This window comes from Phacochoerus africanus, chromosome 2 (genome assembly GCF_016906955.1).
Source record: "Phacochoerus africanus isolate WHEZ1 chromosome 2, ROS_Pafr_v1, whole genome shotgun sequence".
Taxonomy (NCBI): Eukaryota; Metazoa; Chordata; class Mammalia; order Artiodactyla; family Suidae; genus Phacochoerus; species Phacochoerus africanus.
Genome location: NC_062545.1, coordinates 241,305,790 through 241,329,381, shown reverse-complemented (window position 1 = coordinate 241,329,381; position 23,592 = coordinate 241,305,790). Strand labels below are relative to the sequence as shown.

General features: G+C 43.7%; 1 protein-coding gene across 3 annotated transcripts in view; it reads right to left on the bottom strand.

Moving 5' to 3' along the window:
* Positions 1-23,592, bottom strand: part of TDRD7 (tudor domain containing 7) — an 83,040-nt gene that overhangs the window by 12,822 nt on the left and 46,626 nt on the right. For 2 of the 3 annotated variants that reach the window (XM_047767981.1, XM_047767983.1), the window contains 7 exons: positions 17,782-18,368; positions 13,587-13,773; positions 12,661-12,735; positions 8,954-9,065; positions 6,597-6,799; positions 4,978-5,112; positions 3,179-3,265 (listed from right to left, as the gene is read on the bottom strand). In XM_047767981.1, coding sequence (XP_047623937.1) covers positions 3,179-3,265; positions 4,978-5,112; positions 6,597-6,799; positions 8,954-9,065; positions 12,661-12,735; positions 13,587-13,773; positions 17,782-18,368 — 1,386 coding nt within the window. The remainder of the gene's footprint in view (positions 1-3,178; positions 3,266-4,977; positions 5,113-6,596; positions 6,800-8,953; positions 9,066-12,660; positions 12,736-13,586; positions 13,774-17,781; positions 18,369-23,592) is intronic. The other variant, XM_047767982.1, reaches the window with a different exon arrangement.

The window sequence follows — 23,592 nt, the reverse complement described above, 5'->3', positions numbered from 1 at the left end:
GTTACAGGAGATTGATTTCAACATCTTGCTATTAATTCATAAATACAATAATAATTACTTTGTTCTTAATTCTAGGATACTACTGATGATTATAAAACAACTTGATACATTATTACATACTGCTGATTATTAGTCTGTTCTCTAGAATATTAAAATGGCAGGAAAAAACTATTTTATCTTAGTAATGAGAAATAGCATAATTCAGAGACAGAATTTTACTCGTTGCAGGTAAATACTACATATTTTAAAAACATAATATATTTTGCTGTCCTATAAGCTTAGAAAGCCCAATGATACTTTGTATCATTTGTCTTAACTGAAAAACTGAACCTCGGAAAGTTATAATTCAAAAATGGGAAAATTATACACTGAATCAAAGCAAGAATTACCTACCTGTGGTCAAACAGCAACATCACAATATAAGATGCTGGATGTGCATTTAAATGCCCACAACTTTCCCTGATAAGCCACTGTGATATTTGCCGCCATTAACCATTTACATTGGCCAAACAGAGCCCCACTGGGATGGTTATCTGAGCTGAGATTTCAGGCCTCCAACTACACTAACTGCTACCTTAAGAGTGGTGGTGCCTGGAGTTCCCATTGTGGCTCAGCAGAAATGAAACTGACTGGCATCCATGAGGACGCAGGTTCGATCCCTGGCCTTGATCGGTGGGTTAAGGATCCGGCCTGCCCTGAGCTGAGGTGTAGGTCGCAGATGCAGCTCATATCTGGTGTTGCTGTGGCTGTGGTCTAGGCCGGCAGCTGTAGCTCCGATTCGATCCCTAGCCTGGGAACCTCCATGTGCCACGGGTGCAGCCCTAAAAAGACAAAACCAGTAATAATAAAAATAATTAATACAAGAGAGTGGTGGTGCCTTAGATGCTGTCTACAAAAACAGGGTCTTTGTGGCGAGTGGGCGGAAGTCAAGTGGCAGTGACCGAGCAGTGACTGGAAAAGGGTGCACAGTGAACGCAGACCATTTCTACCGGGAAACGGGAAGAGTAAAGGCCACTGCACCGAATAAAGTTGGCCGGACCTATGGAATATGTTCAGAATGTACAGGCATTAAATACATTTTAGACAAATCATCATGTCAAGAATAAATACATCATTTACACACAGGATTTGCCCTTCATTAATCATCTTTCCTTCCTTAACTTTCTATGCATTACTAAGAGAGTGAACATTTTTGCTACCTCAAAAGTAGATAATACACAATTTGATAATAATAAAAAATAATACTAGGTATTAATCTAAAGTATTTGAGCACACACTGGGAAGGTATTTTTGCCAAAAAGGCATAATGTGATTCTACACATCAAGAAAGCCAAGTGGAGAGAGACTCGACAGAACACTGCTACTCCTCAAAAACTGCACACTACGAAGACTGAGCAAGTGCCAGGCTGGAGGAGACATGACAACTAAATATGGCTTAGGATCCTGGACCAGAAAAGGGATATTTGGAGGACAACCTGGGAAATGTCAGTATTCTGCGGACTAGTTAATAATATTGTACCAATGTTAATTTCCTGATTTTGATAATGATTATACAATATGTTAACAGCTGGAGGGAGTTCCCTTGTGGCACAGCGGGTTAAAGATCAGGTGTGGTCACTGCAGCTGCTCAGGTTGCTGCTGTGGTGTAGGTTCAGTCCCTGGCTTGGGAACTTCCACATGCTACTTGATTATGAATTATGAATACTTTCCCTCCAAAATACATAACACACACATACAATTTGCATACAATCCTGGGAGATGGGTCCAGGCACCCCCTTAAGTAGAGGTCTTTCCGCCTAGGTTAAGAACTAAAGAAAGACAAGGGAAAAGATCAAGCTCAGATACGCAGTTTTAGTAACTGGGCAAACTAGTTATGAAAGGAGAGGAGAGGGGAGGGAAGGGGAGGGGGGGGGAGGGAGTAAGAGAGAGGGAGGAAGGGAAAGGGAGCGCGGGAGGGAGGAGGGAAAGAAGGGAGGAAGAAGAGGAAGAAGAAGAAAGAACAGCAACCACAAAAATCCAAAACCCACCTTTGAAAACCATAGAGAAATATATGATAAAATATAACACACTTCCCTTCACATTCGTCATTGAGCTTGCAAGAAAATAAAACAAATATTTGGCACTGGAAGTAGAGGAGTATGTGAAGGCTGAAAGAGCAGCCATCCTGGGCAGGGGGAAGGAGGACAGGAGACTCCTCCCAAGAAGTCGGCACTTGCAACTGGCTACACCCTCTAGGAGGGGTGACTTCAGAGAGCAATTAGGCAACATCTTGCGAAGCCGGAGATACGCACTCTATACCCAGAAATTCCATTCTTACACACGCATCCTGGGAGATGTGCACAGGAAGGTTCATGGCAGCGCTGTTTATAAGCAAAAATTCAACATAATCTAAATATCCATTGTCAGGAGGAGGGAGTGATAATGCTGGCATAGTCACCCACTGTTCCTTCATGCAGCAGGGACAACATTACATCACAAACGTAATGAATGCAAAAGTACGTTTCAGAAGAATCAATACATTTTACGATTGAGGCAAATTTTTAAAACATTTATTTATACTTTACTCACCTTTTTACTAAAATATATATATTCACTTCTACATTTTCATTATCTCTATATTAAAATACACAGATCGTAAAAATGTATACCTATAGACATACACACAGTAAAAGTATGAAGCAAAGAATAGAAATGAGAAACATCAGATTCTGCTAGTACCTCCCCCAGGGGTGGGAGTGAAAGGATGGGGCTGCAGACAGGGAGCTTCAACCATATTGGTCATTTTTTTTTTTTTTTTGTCTTTTTAGGGCCACACCTGCAGCATATGGAAGTTGCCAGGCTATGGGTTGAATCGGAGCAGCAGCTGTGAGCCTACACCACAGTCCCAGCAACTTGGGATCCTAGCTGCATCTGTGACCTACCACTGCAGCTTGTGGCAACGCCGGATCCTTACCTGCTGAGCGAGGCCAGGGACAGAACCCACATCCTCATGGAGACCAGCTGGGTTTGTAACCTGCTGAGCCACAAGAGGAACTCCCGGTCATGTTTTCGTTCTTAAACTGTTGATGAGTACATGGATACATGGATGCTTACTCCATTTTTTAAAAACCTTGTTTGTAAGTCGGAAATATTTCATCATACGTTTAAAAAAAAAAAAAAGTCAAGGGGCTGATTTTACCTCTACTCGTAACCATTTTCCTTTGCAATGGAAGAGGCAGATTTTCCCACAGAAGGGTAATGAAACGAAGTACTCGGAGGTCATGTGCTGCAAAACAGAAACACAGGGCACCTTCATTACTCTCAGCAAAGAGCACGTTGCTCCACAGGAGAAAAACACCGGCTGCTGCACCTGAGCAGGACCAGACTTCCTGTGGGGCGGGAGGCGGTGTGGACACAGGGCAGCAGCCTCCTAATGCGTGCGGGGTTCAGGGGGGCTTCTGCCTTGTGTCTCGTTTGCTGGTGGCCATCATCTACTCTCCTTCCCGGCACATGGCGTATAAATCGGCCCCGTTAAAATGTCTACAGATGTTAGCGTGGAGGTCAGTATGATTCACCCAGGATCTGGCGCTGTCAGTTAAACACCAAGAGGGAGGATGAATCTGGTAAAAAGGACAGCCTGGAAGAAATGACGAGGCTGCTGCGTTAGCTGTTGCCTCCTCTATTCGTCTTTTCACATTCAGATTCAAAGATAAGATTTTAATTCCAAAACAAAACAGTGGTTATCAACACCAATCTGGAGATGAGTGCCAGGGAAGTGTCTCCATCCTCCCCTTCCGCTGGAGCTTGGAGCTGGGGACCTGTCATCGCCCCCTTCCTTCAGGGTAAATGTTTCGACTTTCCCCAAAGGCAATGATTCTCTCCACTGGGTTCCCAGGGTACTAGGAACCATCTCGAGTGCCTTTCACCACGCAGAAAAGCACATGCATGCAGACCAGTAACTAGAGTCGGCCTCCCTGGGGGTCTCAGGTTTCTCCAAGATAAATTAGCAAATCAAACTTAAGGAATGGCCTTGAGATACATCAACGACATCGTAACAGAGAAAGAGGTACAGCTATAGATTATTCCAGGCTGTAGTCTGAATACAAGTGTAATCCAGTTCAGCAAGTATTTTGGAATATCTACTCTATGTAAGATACCAGATGAAGTACTACAGTACCTAAATGAATTAGGTACTTACCAGAACCTGGAAAAGCTCAGTCTCTGCCCTCAAGAAGCCCACACTCTGGCAAAGAAAACAAACATCCAAAGAACTAGAACAATGGGCTGTGTACAAGTGCAGGAGGTACTTCCAGGGTGAGGGGGTCAGGGTGGAAGTGGCACCAGAGTTTAGTCACTTGGAAACTACAGCACGTTCTGGATAGTTGACTAGCATGTCCTAAGGGAAGTAAGGAAATCCTTTTATGACCTTAGGACAAAACCTCTACAGATCCTCATTCAGAAGAGAATACAGGATTAAAGGGTCAAAAAAAGATTAGGAATAAATGTAAACTGCAGAACCACATTTGCCAAGGTGCAGGTTCTCTCAGGGACCAAAGAGCTTGGGGAGTGAGGGATGCTCACAAGTTTTATTCTCAGGCAGAGGAGCCAGCGGGTTCGAGCTGGCCGAGTCACAGCAGACGCACCACAGGATCAGCCGCTGCACCTTGTCAACAACCAACCTACGGGTGCTGAGCACTGACTCTGCGCCAGGCCCTGAGCTAAGCAGCCTTGTCACTAGTCCTCCTGACATCCCTGTGGGTACTCACTACTGTTATCCTCATTTTACCACGCAGAAACCAGTAGGGGGGCTTTGGTTTGTTGGTTTTTAAACTCTGAAGTCTGGATTTGCTGTATTTTAGATTTTCGATTTGCTACCTTAAAGTATTTTAGGTTTTAGTTACCTTTAAGTATTCAAAGGTTACACAAGCATACAATGTAGTGACCCCTCTTGTGTGCAACGTTACAACTCATTTCAGAGGCAGATGCCCTGGGCCGTACCTTGCAATGGAAGTAGTCCTCTATCTTATGCAGAAGGTCGTTGAGCTTGCTGAGACCCTTACAAGGCACCTGGCAGTAGAGTGTGCCGTCCGAGCAGATATTGGTCACTCGGACATTTGTGTACATGGCATCCACCTGGAACAAAGGACACACAGGGATGCCTGAGAACAGAGGGCAGCTCCCTCCTACCTAAGCTCATTCAAAGTCTCTGCATTTTACAATCTTGTAAGCAAGGTGGAGGAAAGAGAGAATAACATGTATGACATAAATATGAAAAACGAGCTTGGATACCTCTTTCCAAATGAAGTATTTGGTACCGTTTGTGTCAGGCACAGAGCAGACATTTGGCATACCTTATATTATTACCACTTTCTACTGTCTGAAAGGCTAGGAATATCTTTACCTCTGGCTCATTATCTCTTCCCCATTAATTCAGAAAAAAGAATTATTACGTATCTCTGCAGCATTAACAGAAATGAAAATTAAAAAGAACTTTCACAAAGTCAATCCCATTATCGGTTTACTCTCTGCCCTGTGTCCACAGGCCACATGGATTTTAATAACTTTTAAAAATTACAATCACAGTCGAGGTTTAATTTTAGCCATGTGCAGACAAATCATAATATAAAAGCAACTCATTTTGTTCTGATTAACAAAACAAATCTTCCCCAATGTTGCTATGAAGGCTTTAAAATGACCATCCTTAACATGTCATCCTACTCTTTAGAGTGGCCGCTCTATAATTCAAAGGCGTCCTTCCTTGCAGACATCTATGTTCTTCACAATTTAAAAATGTGAAAGTTGGAGTTCCCGTCGTGGCGCAGCGGTTAACGAATCCGACTAGGAACCATGAGGTTGCGGGTTCGGTCCCTGCCCTTGCTCAGTGGGTTGACGATCCGGCGTTGCCGTGAGATGTGGTGTAGGTTGCAGACGCGGCTCGGATCCTGCGTTGCTGTGGCTCTGGTGTAGGCTGGTGGCTACAGCTCCGATTGGACCCCTAGCCTAGGAACTTCCATATGCTGCGGGAGCGGCCCAAGAAATAGCAAAAAAAAAAAAGACAAAAAAAAGTGAAAGTTGGCGTGCCTATCGTGGCACAGTGGAAACAAATGCAACTAGGAACCATGAGGTTGGGGGTTCAATCCCTCACCTCGCTCAGTGGGTTAAGGATCTGGCGTTGCCGTGAGCTGTGGTGTAGGCCGCAGACGCTGCTTGGATCTGATGTTGCTGTAGCTGTGGCGTAGGCCGACAGCTACAGCTCCAATTCAACCCCTAGCCTGGGAACCTCCAGATGTTGCTAAAGTTGGCAATTTAATGAACATCTTGACGGAACTAATCTTCCCTTCTTTTGAACTATCCTCCCATATTATCTTTGCAAAGTAATTTCATATAAACGTACTATGTTCATTGTAGAAACTGGAAAATGAAACAAAAATCCAATTCATAATAATTACCATTTATCTTTTGGCATTTCCCTAACTTTTAGCTCCCCCCTTCCTTTTAATCTCAATACATATGCAATCTGTCTCTATCTAGTATGACCCTAAGATGGACAGCATTTTTTCCTGGTGAATTTCTTTCCTATGATATGTGTGAACTGACAACAGTGGTTGCAGTGGTACCTGAAGGTGAACTTCCAGTGATTTGTCACATATGGCCTTTAAGCAGGTGGCATTGATGTTGATGTCATCTTCTCCTGAGGTATCATACAGAACAACGAGTGGAATATCAGCTTTTTCAAGTATTTCCACTGCAAAGATCTTTCCACAAGTTAGAGATTCAACCACCTTCACTAAATCAGGATCATCACTTAGAACTTCCAACCCTGAAAAATAGTGAATATTCAAATTTCCACTTAATTAGAAGAATTAGTTTAAGATGCACAGATTGATTGTGCTTGTTTTGGCTACTTAGTACAATTAGGAAGCCTCAACAACATTCTTATATATTATAGGGAACCTCTGTTTTATAATCTTCTTTATATTATCCACCCTAAGGTGTAAAAATATTTTTTCATAATGTGAATGCCCTTTTGAATGATTACATGAATGATGAAAACAAGAAGAAAAATTGACAATCTGAATTTCTACCTTAGGAGAAACAGCCTTCACTTTAAATACAAATACACGAGTTCCCATTGTAGCTCAGAGGAAACAAATCTGACCAGCATCCATGAGGACGTAGGTTCGATCCCAGGCCTCGCTCAGTGGGTTAAGGATCTGGTGTGGCTGTGGCTGTGGCATAGGCTGGAGGCTACAGCTCTGATTAGACCCCTAGCCTGGGAACCTCCATATGCTGTGGATGCAGCTCTAAGAAGATAAAAAATAAATACACGAATAAATAAATAAAAACAAATACTTAAAACAAAAAGACTAATAAGTTATCAATCATGTCTGCTAGTCATGTATTTGAGTTATTCCTAAGACTATACCTTTGTTTTTTTTCATTCTCTAATTAAATATACACAATTATTTCTTTCAAGAACATGTGCTTATTGAAAATTTAAACAACCTCCCCCTTCTTTCTTTCTTTTTAAGTACACCATGATGGCCCTGAGGATACCAAAGAACTTTCTGATTTACTGAAGAAAGATTAAATACTGTTTAACACAATGTGGGTATTAGGTGAACTTAATCATAGTCTAATTATTCTTTAAATGCTTGGAAAATTGTAATTTCATATACCATATATATGATTACTCTAAGCCACCAGGGAGCTCTTTTTTTTTTTTTTTTTTTGGTAATTGAATTTTAAAATTACTTGTGATTTGGGAGTTCCTTTGTGGTACAGCGGGTTAAGGATCTGGCACTGTCACTGCAGCAGCTCAGGTTGCTTCTGTGGTACAGGTTTGATCCCTGGCTCGGGACCTTCTACATGTCATGGACATGCTCCCCCCTCCCCCCCCCCAAAAAAAAAGAAAAAAGACAAATGAATAAATAAAATGACTTGAGGTTTATCTCACAGACAGAGCCAAAGTTGGGTCTTCTGACATGAAGACTTAACCCTGCTGGGAAGGAGGTATTTCTTCACAGACACAATTTTCATGAAAACAATTTTGATCTTTTTCTGAATTCAGCTCAGGCTCTCTTGGCATGATGCTCACACAGTGCGGTACCTTTCCTCATCATTAACATGGCCACTGTGTGTCCCTCCACACTTTCAGGTTAGCCCTTCAAGTCGCTCACACACATGCGTTTCTCTACACTTCCTGGGAAAGAACGTTGATACATGACAGTGTCAGAGACCGCACAGGACCCACAGCCGGACTCGCACTTGGGTGCACATGGGGTGTTCCTCAGTAATAAGCAGCACCCCGAGAGTCCATCTCACTGGGAAAGAAGCTGGGAACCACTTCACAACAGGTTGAAGATGATTTGAAGGGATCCAAACCCATGATGCAGGGCCTCTAGAGGCTGTTACTAGGGCAACAACAACAAAACCCTCTAAACTATCCAAAAGACATTTTTATAATAAAATTAAATATGCTATAAATGTTACACATAATGTAACAAAAATAATAAAACCACTATAACATTTTTATAACGATCACATCTTACAGTGAGAACACGAAACGTTAATTTATGGGAGTTCTTGTCGTGGCTCAGAGGAAACGAATCTGACTAGCATCCATGAGGATGCAGGTTTGATCCCTGGCCTCGCTCTGTGGGTTAAAGATCCAGCATTGCTGTGAGCTATGGTGTAGGTTGCAGATGCGGCTCAGATCTGGTGTTGCTGTGGCTGTGGTGTAGGCTGGCGGCTGCAGCTCCGATTAGACCCCTAGTCTGGGAACCTCCATATGCCATGGGCATGGCCCTAAAAAGACAACAAACAAACAAACAAACACCCCATGAATTTATTTATACCTTTCAAGAAATAGCACGTTTTGAAACTTTGACATACTTAGCACATTTTAACCACTCCAAAGTACAATGGTAACATGCATCAAAATGGAGAGCACTTTAAAACAAGTTCCTTTTACCTGCTAGCTTACACTTGGTAGCCTGGAATGAGAGTGAACAGAACTTCGGGTTTAATTTGTATGCTTTGCTCTTTTCCACAGTCTCACTAAAACCATAGTCAACATAGCATACCTAAAGACAACAGAAACAACATTTAGGTTCAAATAAAATTTTTTATCCTCACTTAAAAAAAAATCACTTGATGCATGTAACTGGCTTCATTTTATTCTGTAGTCAACATGTGAAGTTGCACCACTGCCTGGAAAAAGCCAGGGGAGGTGCCCCTGACTTAGCCTAGAAGAGGAAGGCTGGGCTGGGGCCTGGGAAGCCCGGGTGCCTGACTCCCAGGCCCTGTTCCTCTGCTGCACCTCTGCCAGCGGAAGAGGAAGGAAGCCTGCTGATCCCGATGCCCTGCGCTGCCAGCTTCTCTGCAGCACCTATGTGGGCTACCAGCCCTGACTGCCCCGCCCAGTCCTTAATATCACAATGCCTGCATCGCCTTATTCTTTCTTGATTTACACACTTCCACTAAGGCTCTGCTTCCTTAGGCAGCAATGTCTGCTTCTAGAGGAAGCATCGCACTGGTGGTATTCATCAGAGTCCAGATCCCTAATTGTGACAGTCTGCTCTCAGCCATTAGGCTTCCCAAGACGCTTTCTGTCAATGACAACAATGACGTTGTGGCTGGACACACAATGACGTTGTGGCTGGAATTCTACACTGTAAGAGTAGATACTTCTGGGTTTTTCCAGGGCTAGGAAGCTGGCTTCGGCTTTCATCGAGGGCAGCAAAAGGTTCCAAGTCTCCTGGACAGAGTTTTGTGTTTGCAGAAAACCTGCCTGGCACTTCCTCACCACCAGCAGAGATCGCTGAGAGCCAGGATATTACTTTCAGTGTATTAATAAAAATTTCAGTTGAAAAGGACGATATAACCAAAGCTTTTTTTCTTTTTGGAGAAAAAGAAAATCTAGAAACAGTAAGCTGTGGTTTAGAATGACAACTAGGAACCTGAGGCAAAGTGATGAAAACTTAGTATGCTTCTCTAACACAAACCGGAGATGATTATTACAGAAACAAAACAGGTCAACAAAAAGGCAGGGCAAAGAAATACCAAGTAACACAGAATTTTATTTCTGCAGTAAAATAAAGTCTACAGCTTCTGAGTACCCAGATTATGGTACTATGTATACAGAACAAAAATTCTCCCCATCAGAGAATCTAAGGAAGGAAAGAAGAGAGAGAGACTAAGGCCCTTCCCTGACCACCTGATAACTGGGTCTGTGGGGCAAAGGATTCCCTCTTAGAGCCTGTACCTTGACACAGTGCTCCCTGGGGCCTCAACCCCCTGCAGGGACCCCTTGCTGCAGCCAGCTGCTTCTCCAGTCCTAAATTAGCACCTGCTCTTCCTTCCCAAAGGCCCTGGGATTCACGCAGCTTTTGTTTCCTTTAATAGCTATCACCACCTACAACTTGGATCCTGCTCTTCCTAGGCCTAAAATGGAGACATCGTGGTCTGAGAATAGGACAGAACATATGAAAGCATGATTCCTGGGCAAATCAGAAGGTATTCCGAGCACCAGGAGTCTAAAGAATGATGGCTCTCCATTCTTCAAAGGGCTTCCGTAATGTCTGGAGCTTGTTTTTGTTCCTTTCTTTCTTCTTTTGAATCATGAGGCCATGTATTGGTATGGCAGCTGCAGTTCATAAAACACTTAGCCATGGGTTATCCAGCTGGACTCTCGCCACCCTCCGCCCTGGCTCAGGACCCTGGCACTGGGCCCCAGTCCATTCCTGGCTCTCTGGCCCCCTCAAGTGGCCAAAGGTCTCAAAGTGCTGCCTGAGTAATGACCAGGAATAAGCCCTGTATGTAATAACCCCTGGTATGTGGGCCTGGGCCAGGCCAAACTGGCACAACCTGAGGGGGTGACCTCATGTTCCCGTTTCTCATACTCACCAAGATCTGCAGAAAGCAAGGAGGGCATTAGAACTTGCTGTAAGGGGTAGTAAAATTCAAGAGAAACAAGACTTACAAAGCAGCTGGGTGGTCTCCAGATAAAGGAAGGGTAAAATTCCCCTGTCTGGTCCATGGGAATATGGGGAAAGAGATCAGGCCTGGGTTGCTACAATGCCTGCTGTCTTAAGAACTAACCACCACACTGCCCCTTTCATTCCTAACAGCAGCCCACAGCTCTTGTGGCAGCAATGACACAGCCATCACTTCCTTTACGAGGCACTTTCCTGTTCTGGCTTTGTGACACTGTGCTCTTGCTTTTCCTCTTTTTTTTTTTTTTTGTCTTTTGTCCTTTTAGGGCCGCCCTAGTGGCATATGGAGGTTCCCAGGCTAGGGGTCTAATCAGAGCTGTAGTTGCTGGCCTACACCACAGCCACAGCAATACTGGATCCTTAAACCACTGAGTGAGGCCAGGGATCAAACCCACAACCTCATGGTTCCTAGTCGGATTCACTTCCACTGCACCACAATGGGAACTCCATATCTTACAAAATTCTTGATTCTCCTATATGCTGGTTCTTCTCCCTGACTTCAAGATTTCAATAGATGGCACTACTATCTACCCAGTTGCTCAAGTTCCAAATCCAGTAGTTATTCTGACTCTTCTCTTTTCTTTCCTTCCACATTCAATGATTGGTGTCCTGTTAGTTCTACCTCCAAATATTTCCTGAATCTGACCTAGTACTTCTGTCTTCACTACTGACACCCGAACTCAGGTTACAAGTGGTGGGCTACTCCAACAGCCAACTAACTGGTCTTACTTTCCTTCTCTGTCCTACTCCAATACACGCCCCTCCCAGCCATGGGAACAATCTCTGATGCATGGAAACCAGATCACATCTTCCTGCTTATCCCATCCATCACAGTTATTTCTATCACAGAACCCTGGTTACTTCCTTCACTGCGTTTAAGGGGTCTTGTTTGTTTATTATATACTGGTTAATTGTCTTTAACTAACATATAAGCTTCTTGAAAACAAAGACTTGTCTGTCTTGTCTCCTTCCCTGGGACAGAGAAAAAAAAACCAATGAAAACTGTATCAAGCAGATACTGGCATGATTACAGGGTCTAATTTTATAGGTAAGGAATCAGGATAAATAACTTTCCCAAGGCCGCAGAGCTAGAAGCGGCAGAGCGGGGACTCAAACTCAGAGCTATGGGACTCTAGAGCCTAAACTCCCAAAATAGAAAGAAGGAAGGAAGGTCCAGGTGATTTCTGCCCTTATAGAGCTCACACTGGGAGCTACCCTTGTGGAGTATTTGCAGTACTTATTGTAAACACCGTTGTACTGTGAACACGTCACTAGGGTTTGTGTATGGTTCTTCTTTTCATAAGCAATCCCTGTGCCATCCAATAGCTTAAGTTCTGTTGAACTTCCCAAGGGCAGAGAAATGGTCAGGAAATAGAAGTTTATGTAAGAATGTTTGGGGTGGTTGTCAGGTTTCTCACTGAGCACAAAGCAGTGATCGGGCCACAGTGACTGGGGTCCTGATCATCCAGACTTCCCGCCCCCTGCAGGGCTAAGGGTTCTGGGATGTGCTGACCCTGCCGGCAAAACTTAGGCAGCACTGTGCCTTGGAGAGGGAGTCCTAGTTCTGGGTCTCTGAGCCGAGGGAAAGAGGAGGCAATGCGGCAGAGGCTGGTCACCAGGCATGTGGCCAGGTCTGGCATGCTGGAGCCTGAGATGGAAGGGAATGGTGAAAGACCCTTCCGACCTTTGCAAGATGACCATCATGAGGGCAAGATCCTGGGGCCCGGCCCACATCTTTCTTGGGGTTCTCCTTGGCCGGCTGCAGAAGAGGGGAGAGAAGAATGAATTCTCTGATCTGTACTGTTTCCGTCACTGCAAAGGACTGACCTTGATCGCCTTCATATAATACATGTATATCCATTCACACATCTCCAATGGCTGGTAGGAAGAAAATGATACTTGGAGAGAGAAAAGATACTGCGGTGGAACAGTACTGTCAAGTTTAACATACAAACCGAAAAGAAGAAGCTACTTTTATCACATGGATGATGACCATAGATGGGGGAAAATAAATGTGAACTCGGAATGTCTCTAAAGCCCTTGATACTGTGTTTCATACTGAACGTGGAATCGTGCAATAGTCAATGTTTGTTAACGGTCTGAAAACAAGGAATTACCATACTTTGCTGGGTTAAAAATAGGAAATATAGATTGAGAAATCACTTTGGTGATCACTTCTGGCAACACTTCACAACGTTAAAGGTTCTCTTGTTCTATAACCCACATGGAAGGAAAGTTCACACGTACACAGATTAAATGTACAAATATATGACCAAAAAACCCAAAAACCAAAACCCAAAGTACTGACCTTGATAAGAAGCCCACAGAGCTCTGATCAGTATTCATTTTATAGCCTAGTGTAATGGGAATGGAAGCTTTTTCCTGATGACATCATGGGTTATGGTATTTCAATGGAAACGATTTTTTTTTTTCTTTTTTAAACTAAAACTCTAAGGTAATATAACCACCAGTGACTTAAAAGCTGACAGGGATAATCTTTTGCAGACACTATCTTTTCAACTTCGGGGGAACACTACCGTGAGCAAGGATACACTATGGAAAGTAACATTTTCACGTGAAAAAGAATGTGCTTGTCTTCATTTTGCTTGCCTTTATTTTGTTCTCTTCTGTTGAGATGATCTGGGCCCGTAACCAGGCATCCTCCTCAGCATTTACAGCCAGCAACTGGCCAACATGCACCGTCTGGACCGGAGTGACTTTCGTGTTCTTACTGTAAAACTCCTTCATTTCATCTTCCATTAATTCCTGAGCAGCCGAATAATCTTTACCCACATACCTGGATTAAAGGAAGAGAACACAAATGAAGCAACCTGGAAGAAGGAAACCTAGAGGAATTCACGCAAGACTGCTCTGTTTCTCTGCTGTCATCTTTGGTTCCAGGCTCAGGCTTACATCAAACAGAGGGCAGAACATGGATTCAGTAAACATTTATATCTTGAAAAAGGAAACTGCAATATTGTGGAGCTCATAAAACAGGGCCAAGGTCCAACATACCCACATGACTGAGCAAATGCTCAACAACAACCCAGAGAATGAGAGGGCCTAAGAGTGAGCAGACAGGCAGTCCTGGGGGAGGACCAGGTGGAGAGAAGGCTCGGGATGGAAGGGGAGGAAGCGGAGAGGAGGACGCCAAGGGAGGCCAGAGGAGCAAGTGTCAACCTCAGGCCTTGACTCACGCTGCTGGAGATCTCTGCAGTTTACTGCGAAGAGAAACCAGGTGATAGTTCTGTCCTAAGGCTGGGTCGAAACAAGTCTCAAGGTCTGGAAATGGATGAAATTCTACTAGATAGAAACGGGCTCTTAAATATAATCAACACAACCATGTGACAGCCTGTCCCTCCAATTTACTAAATAAATTACAACAAAATGCTGACTTTTTTTTTTTTTGTCTTTTTCTAGGGCCGCTTCCCACAGCATATGGTGGTTCCCAGGCTATAGGTCTAAGCGGAGCTGTAGCCGCTGGCCTACACCAGAGCCACAGCAATGTGGGATCTGAGCCACGTCTGCAACCTACACCACAGGTCATGGCAACGCCAGATCCTTAGCCCACTGAGCAAGGCCAGGGATTGAACCCGCAACCTCATGGTTCCTAGTCGGATTCGTTAACCACTGAGCCACGACAGGAACTCCCAAAATGCTGAGTTCTGATACTCTTTGAAGAGATGACATGTTCTAGATAAATGTCTCTTAAGTTGTATGCTTTTTAAGAATTTTTTTTCAGGATCTTCTTCGATCCCCTTCTACAACTTTCTGCTGTTGACATTTGCAATCACCTTCTGATTCATACTATCAGAACATACCATCTTTCTTTCTGCTACAAACATGCTGTGGTTTCCTTGGCCTTTAGTCCTCAGAGACAGTTCCAACAAAGCCCTCCTTCAAGGATGGAGAACCTGGCAAACCAAGTCTGGCTCCAGTCATGGGATGAAGCCTTTGGAGTTTGAAGGCTGTGCTGTAATAGCACCAGAATCCCCTGGCCTGGGAGACGCCAAGACAACATTGTTCTAGCTTCTACTCAAGGCCCAAGAGGTCCCATGTAGCTTTAAGAAAAGATTCCTTTAGGAATGTTTTCCTGTATTCTTGGTAACTATCAGTACGGCAGAAGACACCACAGTCAACCCCTTTGTTACTAGAGGAAAAGAAGCTTTTAAAAGTCCTACATGAAATGGAAATAATGCCTCTTCCAGGGGAGGGCAATGGCTATTTTAAGACCAAATATGACATGCATATTATTCACTCCAGAAATGGCTTGTAAAAGCTTTGTCATACCCTGTCATTCAAGCTTATTGCACTTTAAAAATATTAAGGTGCTGCCTGGAATAAAGCTGCACTCTTGGCTCTGGCGTCTCCGAGCAGACATGCAGCTCCGCCCGAGTGCCCATTTTCCTGGGACCTGGACTCTCATGGGGCCTCCTTGCAGCACTGCTATGTCCTGGGAGCTCCAGCAGTGGAGGCCCAGGCTGTCGCCTTTGGTTTGGTAGTCTGCCCGGCACGGGCTCCTGCCAGGGAGGACGAAGGTGGTGAGAAGCAGCATGGGATCTGCAGGCGGCGTGCGCTCTCTGCAGCCACGAGCAGAGAAGACTGGCTGACTACGGGCCTTGGGTGCGGTAGGGTGGTAACGTTACAGTTGGTAGGACAGTGGGCAGTGGCAAGAATTAGGTCATACACTGCCCCCAAGTTACCTGAGCAAGGGAACAAAGAATGATATGTGGACCCATTTAGGTATGCCACAAATACGAAGTTTTACAAAATTAATTTTTGAGAACAGAGACAAGAGTTTCCCATCCTCGACCTGACGGTTCTGCCACAGCACCTGTCCGGAACTTTTATGAGTCGCAAGCCTACTGGTTTCCGGAGTCTACTGTCTGCCCGGGAAAAGACCAAGGTGTACAACAGGGCTCAGCCCAGCAGGGATCTGCTAAGTTTTCAGGGTGGTGGGGGGACACCAACGACCTAGAGTCAACCTAACGGCAGATATTAGCCATCATGCTTGCGGGCTGCCATGCCTTCTGACCATGTAGAATCTGACTCTGGGATTTACACTGAAAAAAGGGATCGAGATAATCTGAGGATCCTGACCTAATTGTCCTGGGATAGATCAGAAACCCTACCCCTCATCGAAGTCCTGGAACTGATGTGGATTCCTGCCAATCCCTGGGAGGAACGGAAGAAACCACAGGACCGATCCAGTCCAGTGCTGGGGGCCTGGTCTGTGAAAGTGGCACCAAGGACTACCGGTGCCAGATACTAAAGGATCCTGCCAAGGAGGGCTTTCGGCTTCCTCGAATATCTCAAATGGTAAAAGTGAGCAGTGTGCTCCTCAACACCCTTCCTCCGCCTCAATTTATCAGTGAACCCCAGTGGGAACCCCAACCCTCAGAAAGCTGTTTCTATCTTCAGACCCTACTGCACCATAAAATAAAAGCTTTATACACGTACCATCCCTGGAGAAAAAAGACCTCTCCAAAGCTTCCACATGTTCTTCTAGGCTGAATACCCTAAGATACTGATCCTCACTTCACTGTCCACTCAGATTTAATTTGTTCAAATAGAAGAGCTTTTACAGTTTTGCTATATTCTCTCCTTAAAGGATTCTGATTATTTTTTGTGGTCTTTCTTTGAGCCTTCCCAGCTCAGCTAGGACCCTCTGGAGGGGTAAGAGCCTAAACCATACAGACATTTTGGTGGAAGGAGCCTGGATTCTGTTCTGCTTCAGCCTTTTCTTGTTCTGACCAGCACAGCCACACTGTGGGCTGCTGCCTCCAGAAATCCAGGTTCCCATTCTTTTTTTTTTTTTTTTTTTTTTGCCTTTCAGGGATTTACCTGTGGCACAGGGACGTTCCCAGGTTAGGGGTCAAACGGGAGCTGCAGCTGCCAGCCTATGCCACAGCAATGCGAGATCTGAGCTGTGTCTTCGACCTATACCACAGCTCATGGCAACACCAGATCCTCAACCCACTGAGCGAGGATCAAAACCACATCCTCATGGATACTAGTCAGGTTTGTTACCACTGAGCCACAATGGGAGCTCCAGGTTCCCATTCTTTATCTCTAGGTCAGGAAAAGCAAATTATAGCCTTTCACTATTTTCTATGTATTCTGTATTTTGTCCCAAACCCCACATTGAGTGCCTGGAGCTGGACAGTTTTTTGTAATTCTAGTTATCATTAGGCATTTAGGCAATAATTCCTACTCTCAGGCAATGACATCGAAAAGCTCAAGAAACCAGAGGGTTAATCTGATGTATTACACCGGGAAGGTATTTCTTAGCTATTTTGACTTTTAGAAAATGCTATGCAATCCTACATTAAACAGTACTACCTACTTAGTGGGTGACTGCTTTTTCTATGAACTAGGTATTATTTATTATTATTTTTTTTTTGGCTGCACCCGTGGCATCTAGAAGTTCCAGGGCCAGGGATCAAACATGGGCCACAAGAGTAACCAGAGCCACAGCAGTGATGATGCCAGATCCTCAACCCACTGCGCTACCAGGGAAGTCCTAGGTATTGCTTTTGACAAAAGATAGTTACTATTATGCTTTTGACATAGAGCTTTTTTCATGTTCAGACCACATTATCATTCCAACTTCTCAAATAGATATCTCTTCTTGCAAAAAAAGTTATTTTGAACACACAACCAATATTAAGAATATATTATTATACTTCATTATAGCCCTACAGAACTAAATATATATTATTCTTCCTCAAGCAGCATCCACGTGAAGCACGGCCACGTAGCAACAGTACACAGGGATCCTAAAAAATTAGAAAATAAAACTTGCCTGATGACCACTTCATTTGTGTTGCTCAGTTCAACCACCAATATGGATGGGGACGCCTCCGTCGGAATGATTAACGGAGGAACTGCTACATTCTCCACAGAGGTATCAGCCCTTTCGGCAATGTTTTCCTCTATCTGCAAATATTCTTGTTCGATCATAGACTTGATATCATAATCTTCATGCGCTTGCCCTGCCTCCTTTCCAGCTTTGTCGGTGGGCAGTGGAAGTTTAGCATAGAGAATGGCCTTCTGAGGATTTCCAGAAATGTAGTCTATGGTGCACACGTCGGAAAGTGAGGCCAGATTTTTTAAGGCGTCCTCAGGGAATTTCACTTTGTACATGTCCTCAAAGGCTTTGGGGAGCGCGCTGGCCCAAAGACCGCTTGAATATTTCACCAGCAGCTCCGCAACTTTCTCTTTAAAGTCTCCCGGCATGAGGGCTGGACACCCTTTGAGCGGTGGTATTTGTTTTGGAGCAGGAAGTGGGGATGGAGGCACTTTTTCAGCATTCAGTTCACTTCTCAAAAGCTGCTTTCTCTTAGCTGGATAAAGAAGTAGATCTTGACCGCCACTGCAAGGTTTTTCCACCTGAAATTTTTAAATAAAGCACATGACAGATATTTCAATGGCTGTACACAACCTGAGGATGCATGAAGACGTTTTAAATTTGAGCGAAACTGTTTGCAATTTAATCAGGAGAACACAAACATATATGTTTTACTCTTCTCAATTACTAAGACTTAAGTACACTGCCTTCACTTGCGTGTATCACCACGCGCCACATTTCAGAAATAAGCAGGAAAGTGACATAGTATAGACTTCCGGTGTGAAATCATCTGGCCTCCAGTGACCCCAGGAATCCTGGATGCTTCTGCCCTGTACACCACACGTCTCGTCTAGTTCTCCCTGCCAAATCCAAATCAACAGCTTATAAGATTGACAGAATACAGAAAGGAACAAAACCATGACGAGGTCTCAGAAGTGTCAGCAATAAACCACTAGGAGGAAAGCAAGGAAATATTCAGGCAAAACCAGGAGTGCTGTCTCTCTTTTTCCTGCAACATCCTATAGCTTTTAGCCTATACAGCCTATAGCTGCAATAGCCCACAGCTTTTCATTATTTAGAAAAGGTCACTCCAGAGGTAAGGTACACTTTTTCCAAAAACCGCAGAAGCAAGCCAGCTAAAAGTGCTGTCCCTCCGATGAAACAAATTTTTCAATGCCCAGCATGTGTATAGCATCCCTTCTCTAATTTTCTGTGCATAACATTCCCAACGGGCAAGGCTTGATGACATCTCTTTATATAACAGGAGAAGAGAAACTGATACATGGCACCATTTTTTTCAATTTCTCAACCTTTCCACTTCTAGACCAGGGGTCAGCACACCACAGGCTGTGGGCCAAGGCTGAGTGCCATCTGTTTTGCATAGCCCATGAGTGAAGAATGATATTTGTATTTTTAAATGGTTAAAAAAAATCAAAAGAATTACATCGTGACATAAAAATGGTATGGAATTCACTATACATCGATAGCATCTGGTTGGTCCCCAGCCATGTTCAATGTTCTGCATACAGCTGCTTCTGCACTACGGTGGCAGAGTTGAGGAGCTGTGCCAGACTGCAGGTGACAGCCACATAGCTCTCGACCTGCAGAACTTAAAATATTTTCCAAAAAAGTTTCTCAACTTCTAATTAGACTGAAGTTAGTATTCGCAGCCCTCTGAAATGTTTCTGTTTTGTCAGAGCCTCTTCACCTGTTGCTTAGCTTAAATTTAAGAAGCCAGTCCAGACCACATGGTGCTAATACCAGCTTCCAAGATGTACCCCTGCCCCAAGAAGAACAGAATATTCAAGTATCTGGGTGGATAGCTTGTCAGTAAAGAACACTGACTTCATTTACTCATTTTCTATATGATGCTGGAAGAGAGAACACAAGTACAATTGGCCCTTGAGCAGCACAAGTTTGAACCGTGGGGGTCCACTTACATGCAGGTTTCTTTCACTAAATGCACACTACAGGACCAGCTGAGGTGGGGTGAATCTGCAGATGTGGAAGTGTGGACATGGAGGGTCATAAGGTTATACGAGGATTTTTTTGACCGTGTAGAAAGTTGGTGCCCCTAACCCCTGCAATGTTCAAGGGTCAACTGCATATGTGTAGAAAGAAGTTATCTTGTTACCAAAGAAGAGCTTTAATAAGTCAAAAGATATTCAACTTAATGTTAAAAGAGACTCCTTTTAGTCTGACTCTATATTCTAGATGATACGTTAAGAGGAGAAGGAATGTTAATATATGTATAAAACATGAGGTTTTCCTCCTCGTGTACTTCTGCCAATGTGTGTTTTAAGTTTAGGGAGAAGTCCATGCCTGAAAAAAACCTGAATTGTCAATGAAAGCAGAGGCAATCCAGTCCATGTTTGGCATCTGCAGGCATCCCCACCATCACTGGCAGACTCCTCTTAACACCGTGAGACACTCTGGATGGTATTTATAGGATATTCACAGTTTGTACCCGTAATTTTTAGCCTAGAAACACAAACATTTGGGACACTCCTCATTTTGCTCTCAATGGTTCTCCCACCTCTTTAGAGACTCATGCTTTAAACGTGGAATCTTAAAATGCCAATCTTTACTGTCCTTTAAAACACTTAAGGTACAAGAACGCAGAACAGGTACCCAGAGAGGATTTGAGAAACATACCTTTTGAGAAAATGCAAAAATAAGACAGGATTCAATTTCTCTGTGAGTTATTTACTTGCCATATGGAAATCTCCATTAGTATAATTGTAGATTTAGACAGAGCAATACTCTGTCTGCAAAGAGGGCTGAGCCTTCTGGGCCCATCCTAAAACCCTTCTTCAGCCTTCATTAGCATCTTCTCAACTCTTTGCAACACCTTTTCTGAAGTGGACAGTAAAGGCTAATTTCAGCACAATACAGTCCATCTTATTTATCCAAAATAACTCTCACAAGTCCCATGTCCCAACTGCCCACATGGTTTCTTCTAACTCCAAAGAGGATAACAGTTCTTCAGCTTTATGACCCTTTTTTCCCCAATGAGTGAATTAGTTATATGAGATATTTCAATGTTTGTTTAATAGTCACCCCCATTCCTGGCCCCAGTGCTTCCATTCCTATTTGTGCTATAGATGCAATCTGGACCAATTACTTAATAAGGCACTTTGTCAGATCTTGAAACATGACCTCTGAACATAACTAGCACACTGAGTTCTTTCAACTAGGGATGACTATCTTCTTCTTTTTTTTTTTTTTTTTTTGGTCTTTTTAGGGCCACACCCACAGCATATGGAAGTTTCCAGGCTAGGGGTCGAAGCGGAGCTGCAGCTGCCAGCCTACACCACAGCCACAGCAACACCAAATGCCAGCCGTGTCTGAGAACTACACCATGGCTCACGGAAACTCCAGATACTTAACCCAATGCGCAAGGCCAGGGATTGAATGAACCCTCGTCCTCATGCATACTAGTTGGGTTTGTTACCACTGAGCCACAAGAGAAACTCCAGAGATTACTATCTTAACAGAAGTTATGAACTTTAGGTCTATGTGACGTGAATTTGTTCAGGGCAGGAGCTGAATTCCCATTTTTTATGGCCTTTATTCCAGAAAAATGCTTAAAGATCATCTAAAAGTAATATGCTATGCTTTCAGGGCTGTGTCTACAGCATTTAAATCAAGCTTTGCCAGTGAGTCTACAAAGCAGATTTTTGATCAATAAGCCCAAGTTTATCCCAAGTACAAACAATGGCCAAATGATCATCTGAACTAGAAGGCATATTTGTTTTCTCAGCAATTTCATTTTCATTGTTTAAAGCAGATACCCCACCCTAACCACCACCAATTCCCAAACGACCAGTTCCTTGAATTGTAGGCACTTTCCAATTTTTACTGGCTTCTTCCTGATCTCAAGTTAGTTATGTGCCTATATTCCACTTTGTTCTCTAGTGATCTGGTCTATTTAAATTCAAATTAGCCTTCACAAAGATTAAACATGGAACCTGACGCTAACAAGCATTGATTCAGATGTCCTTCAACATGTTAGACACATATTCATGGATAACTTAGTGATACAGAAAATACGCCTGCTCCATATACTTCATTAATCTTTGGACAATGGCTGAAGGGGTACTCAATTCAAAGAGAAAAATGATGAAACTCATGCTGTTTAGAATTTAAAATACATATAATTTAAAACAGATGTGATTTTTTTCTTTTTTTTTGTCTTTTTTTTGCCATTTCTTCGGCCACTCCCGCGGCATATGGAGGTTCCCAGGCTAGGGGTTGAATCGGAGCTATAGCTGCCAGCCTATGCCAGAGCTACAGCAACGCGGGATCCAAGCCGCATCTGCAACCCACACCACAGCTCACGGCAGTGCTGGATCGTTAACCCACTGAGCAAGGACAGGGATTGAACCCGAAAACTCATGGTTCCTAGTCGGATTCATTAACCACTGTGCCACGACGGGAACTCCAGATGTGATTTTTTTTCAACTTAAACTCTGTTTCAAATTTTTCAGAAAAGTGAAAATTTGCCTTTCCCAGGCATTCTCGTGTGATCACCCATTGTCCTCCATATCATGTGTCTTTGCCTCTTTTTAATTTTTCTGGTCAGCGGCTTAAGGAAAGACACCTATTGCTATATCGATCCCCAGCCTATGAGAATCTCCCCAAAGGCAAGAAATTACTAGAAGGTGGGTTATAGCGTGGTGTTCATTCTTCACTGTGCTGGGGCATTTGACAATATTTACGTGCTGTTCTCTTGTCTCACCCCTCAAACCAGAGCAGCTGTCTTCCAGCCTTCACAAATGACCAAAATAACAGCTACTTGAAACATGGCTTTTGTTATTTCCTTCGTGTGATCATCAGCTGCTCATCATGCTAGTTGGATCTCTCAAGAGGGTGCTTTTACAACTTCTAAAACTTCTGGCTCCTTTAGTCAGCTGGATTCAGGGAAGGGTCATACCTGAGGACGAGGGAAGGGTCAAGAGGCCTCCTGTTCTGTAGGAGGAGACGCAGGATCATAATCCTGCCATCTTCCTCCATGTTTTCTGGCTCTACGTTTCTTCTTTGGTTTTGGATATCCACCTGCAAAATCACCAGTCCAATGACTGGGTACTGGCGTGACCTTAATTAAACCCTCTTCTCTCCACCTCTCAACAGCAGAGACAAACAGGTAACATAAAAGATGGACGGAGTTCCAGCCATCTCCTCTGGCAATCATCACAAAATTCTAGTGTCTAACGTGCCTTAAACGTTCTATTCCCACAGGTTCATTACAGTTAGCTTGATTTCTGCCTGTTTGGAAGCAAAATTTGAATGAGACACTTCTCTCAAGCCCCTATGGCTTTCTCTAAGTTTGGAGTTAGGTTTGGTAGATGCGAGACCTAAGGACCTAAAACATCAACTTCTTTAGGAGCCCTGTATGTTCACACTAATAAAAGTCTTCATCATACATGCCCAGAAACTTTCTTCTTAGTTCTAAGGGTTTTTTTGTTTGTTTGTTTGTTTGGTTTGGTTTTGTTTTGTGGTCTTTTTAGTGCTACACGTGAGGTATACAGAAGTTCCCAGGCTAGGGGTCCAATTGGAGCTGTAGCCGGCAGCCCACACCACAGGTCACGGCAACGCCAGATCCTTAACCCACTGAGTGAGGCCACGGATGGAACCTGTGTCCTCATGGATATTAGTCAGATTAGTTTCCTCTGAGCCACGACAGAAACTCCTAAAGGGTCTTTAACATCTTCCTAATTTACCTGTGCTGTAAAGTTCTTGATACCAAACTCCTTTGGGTCTATG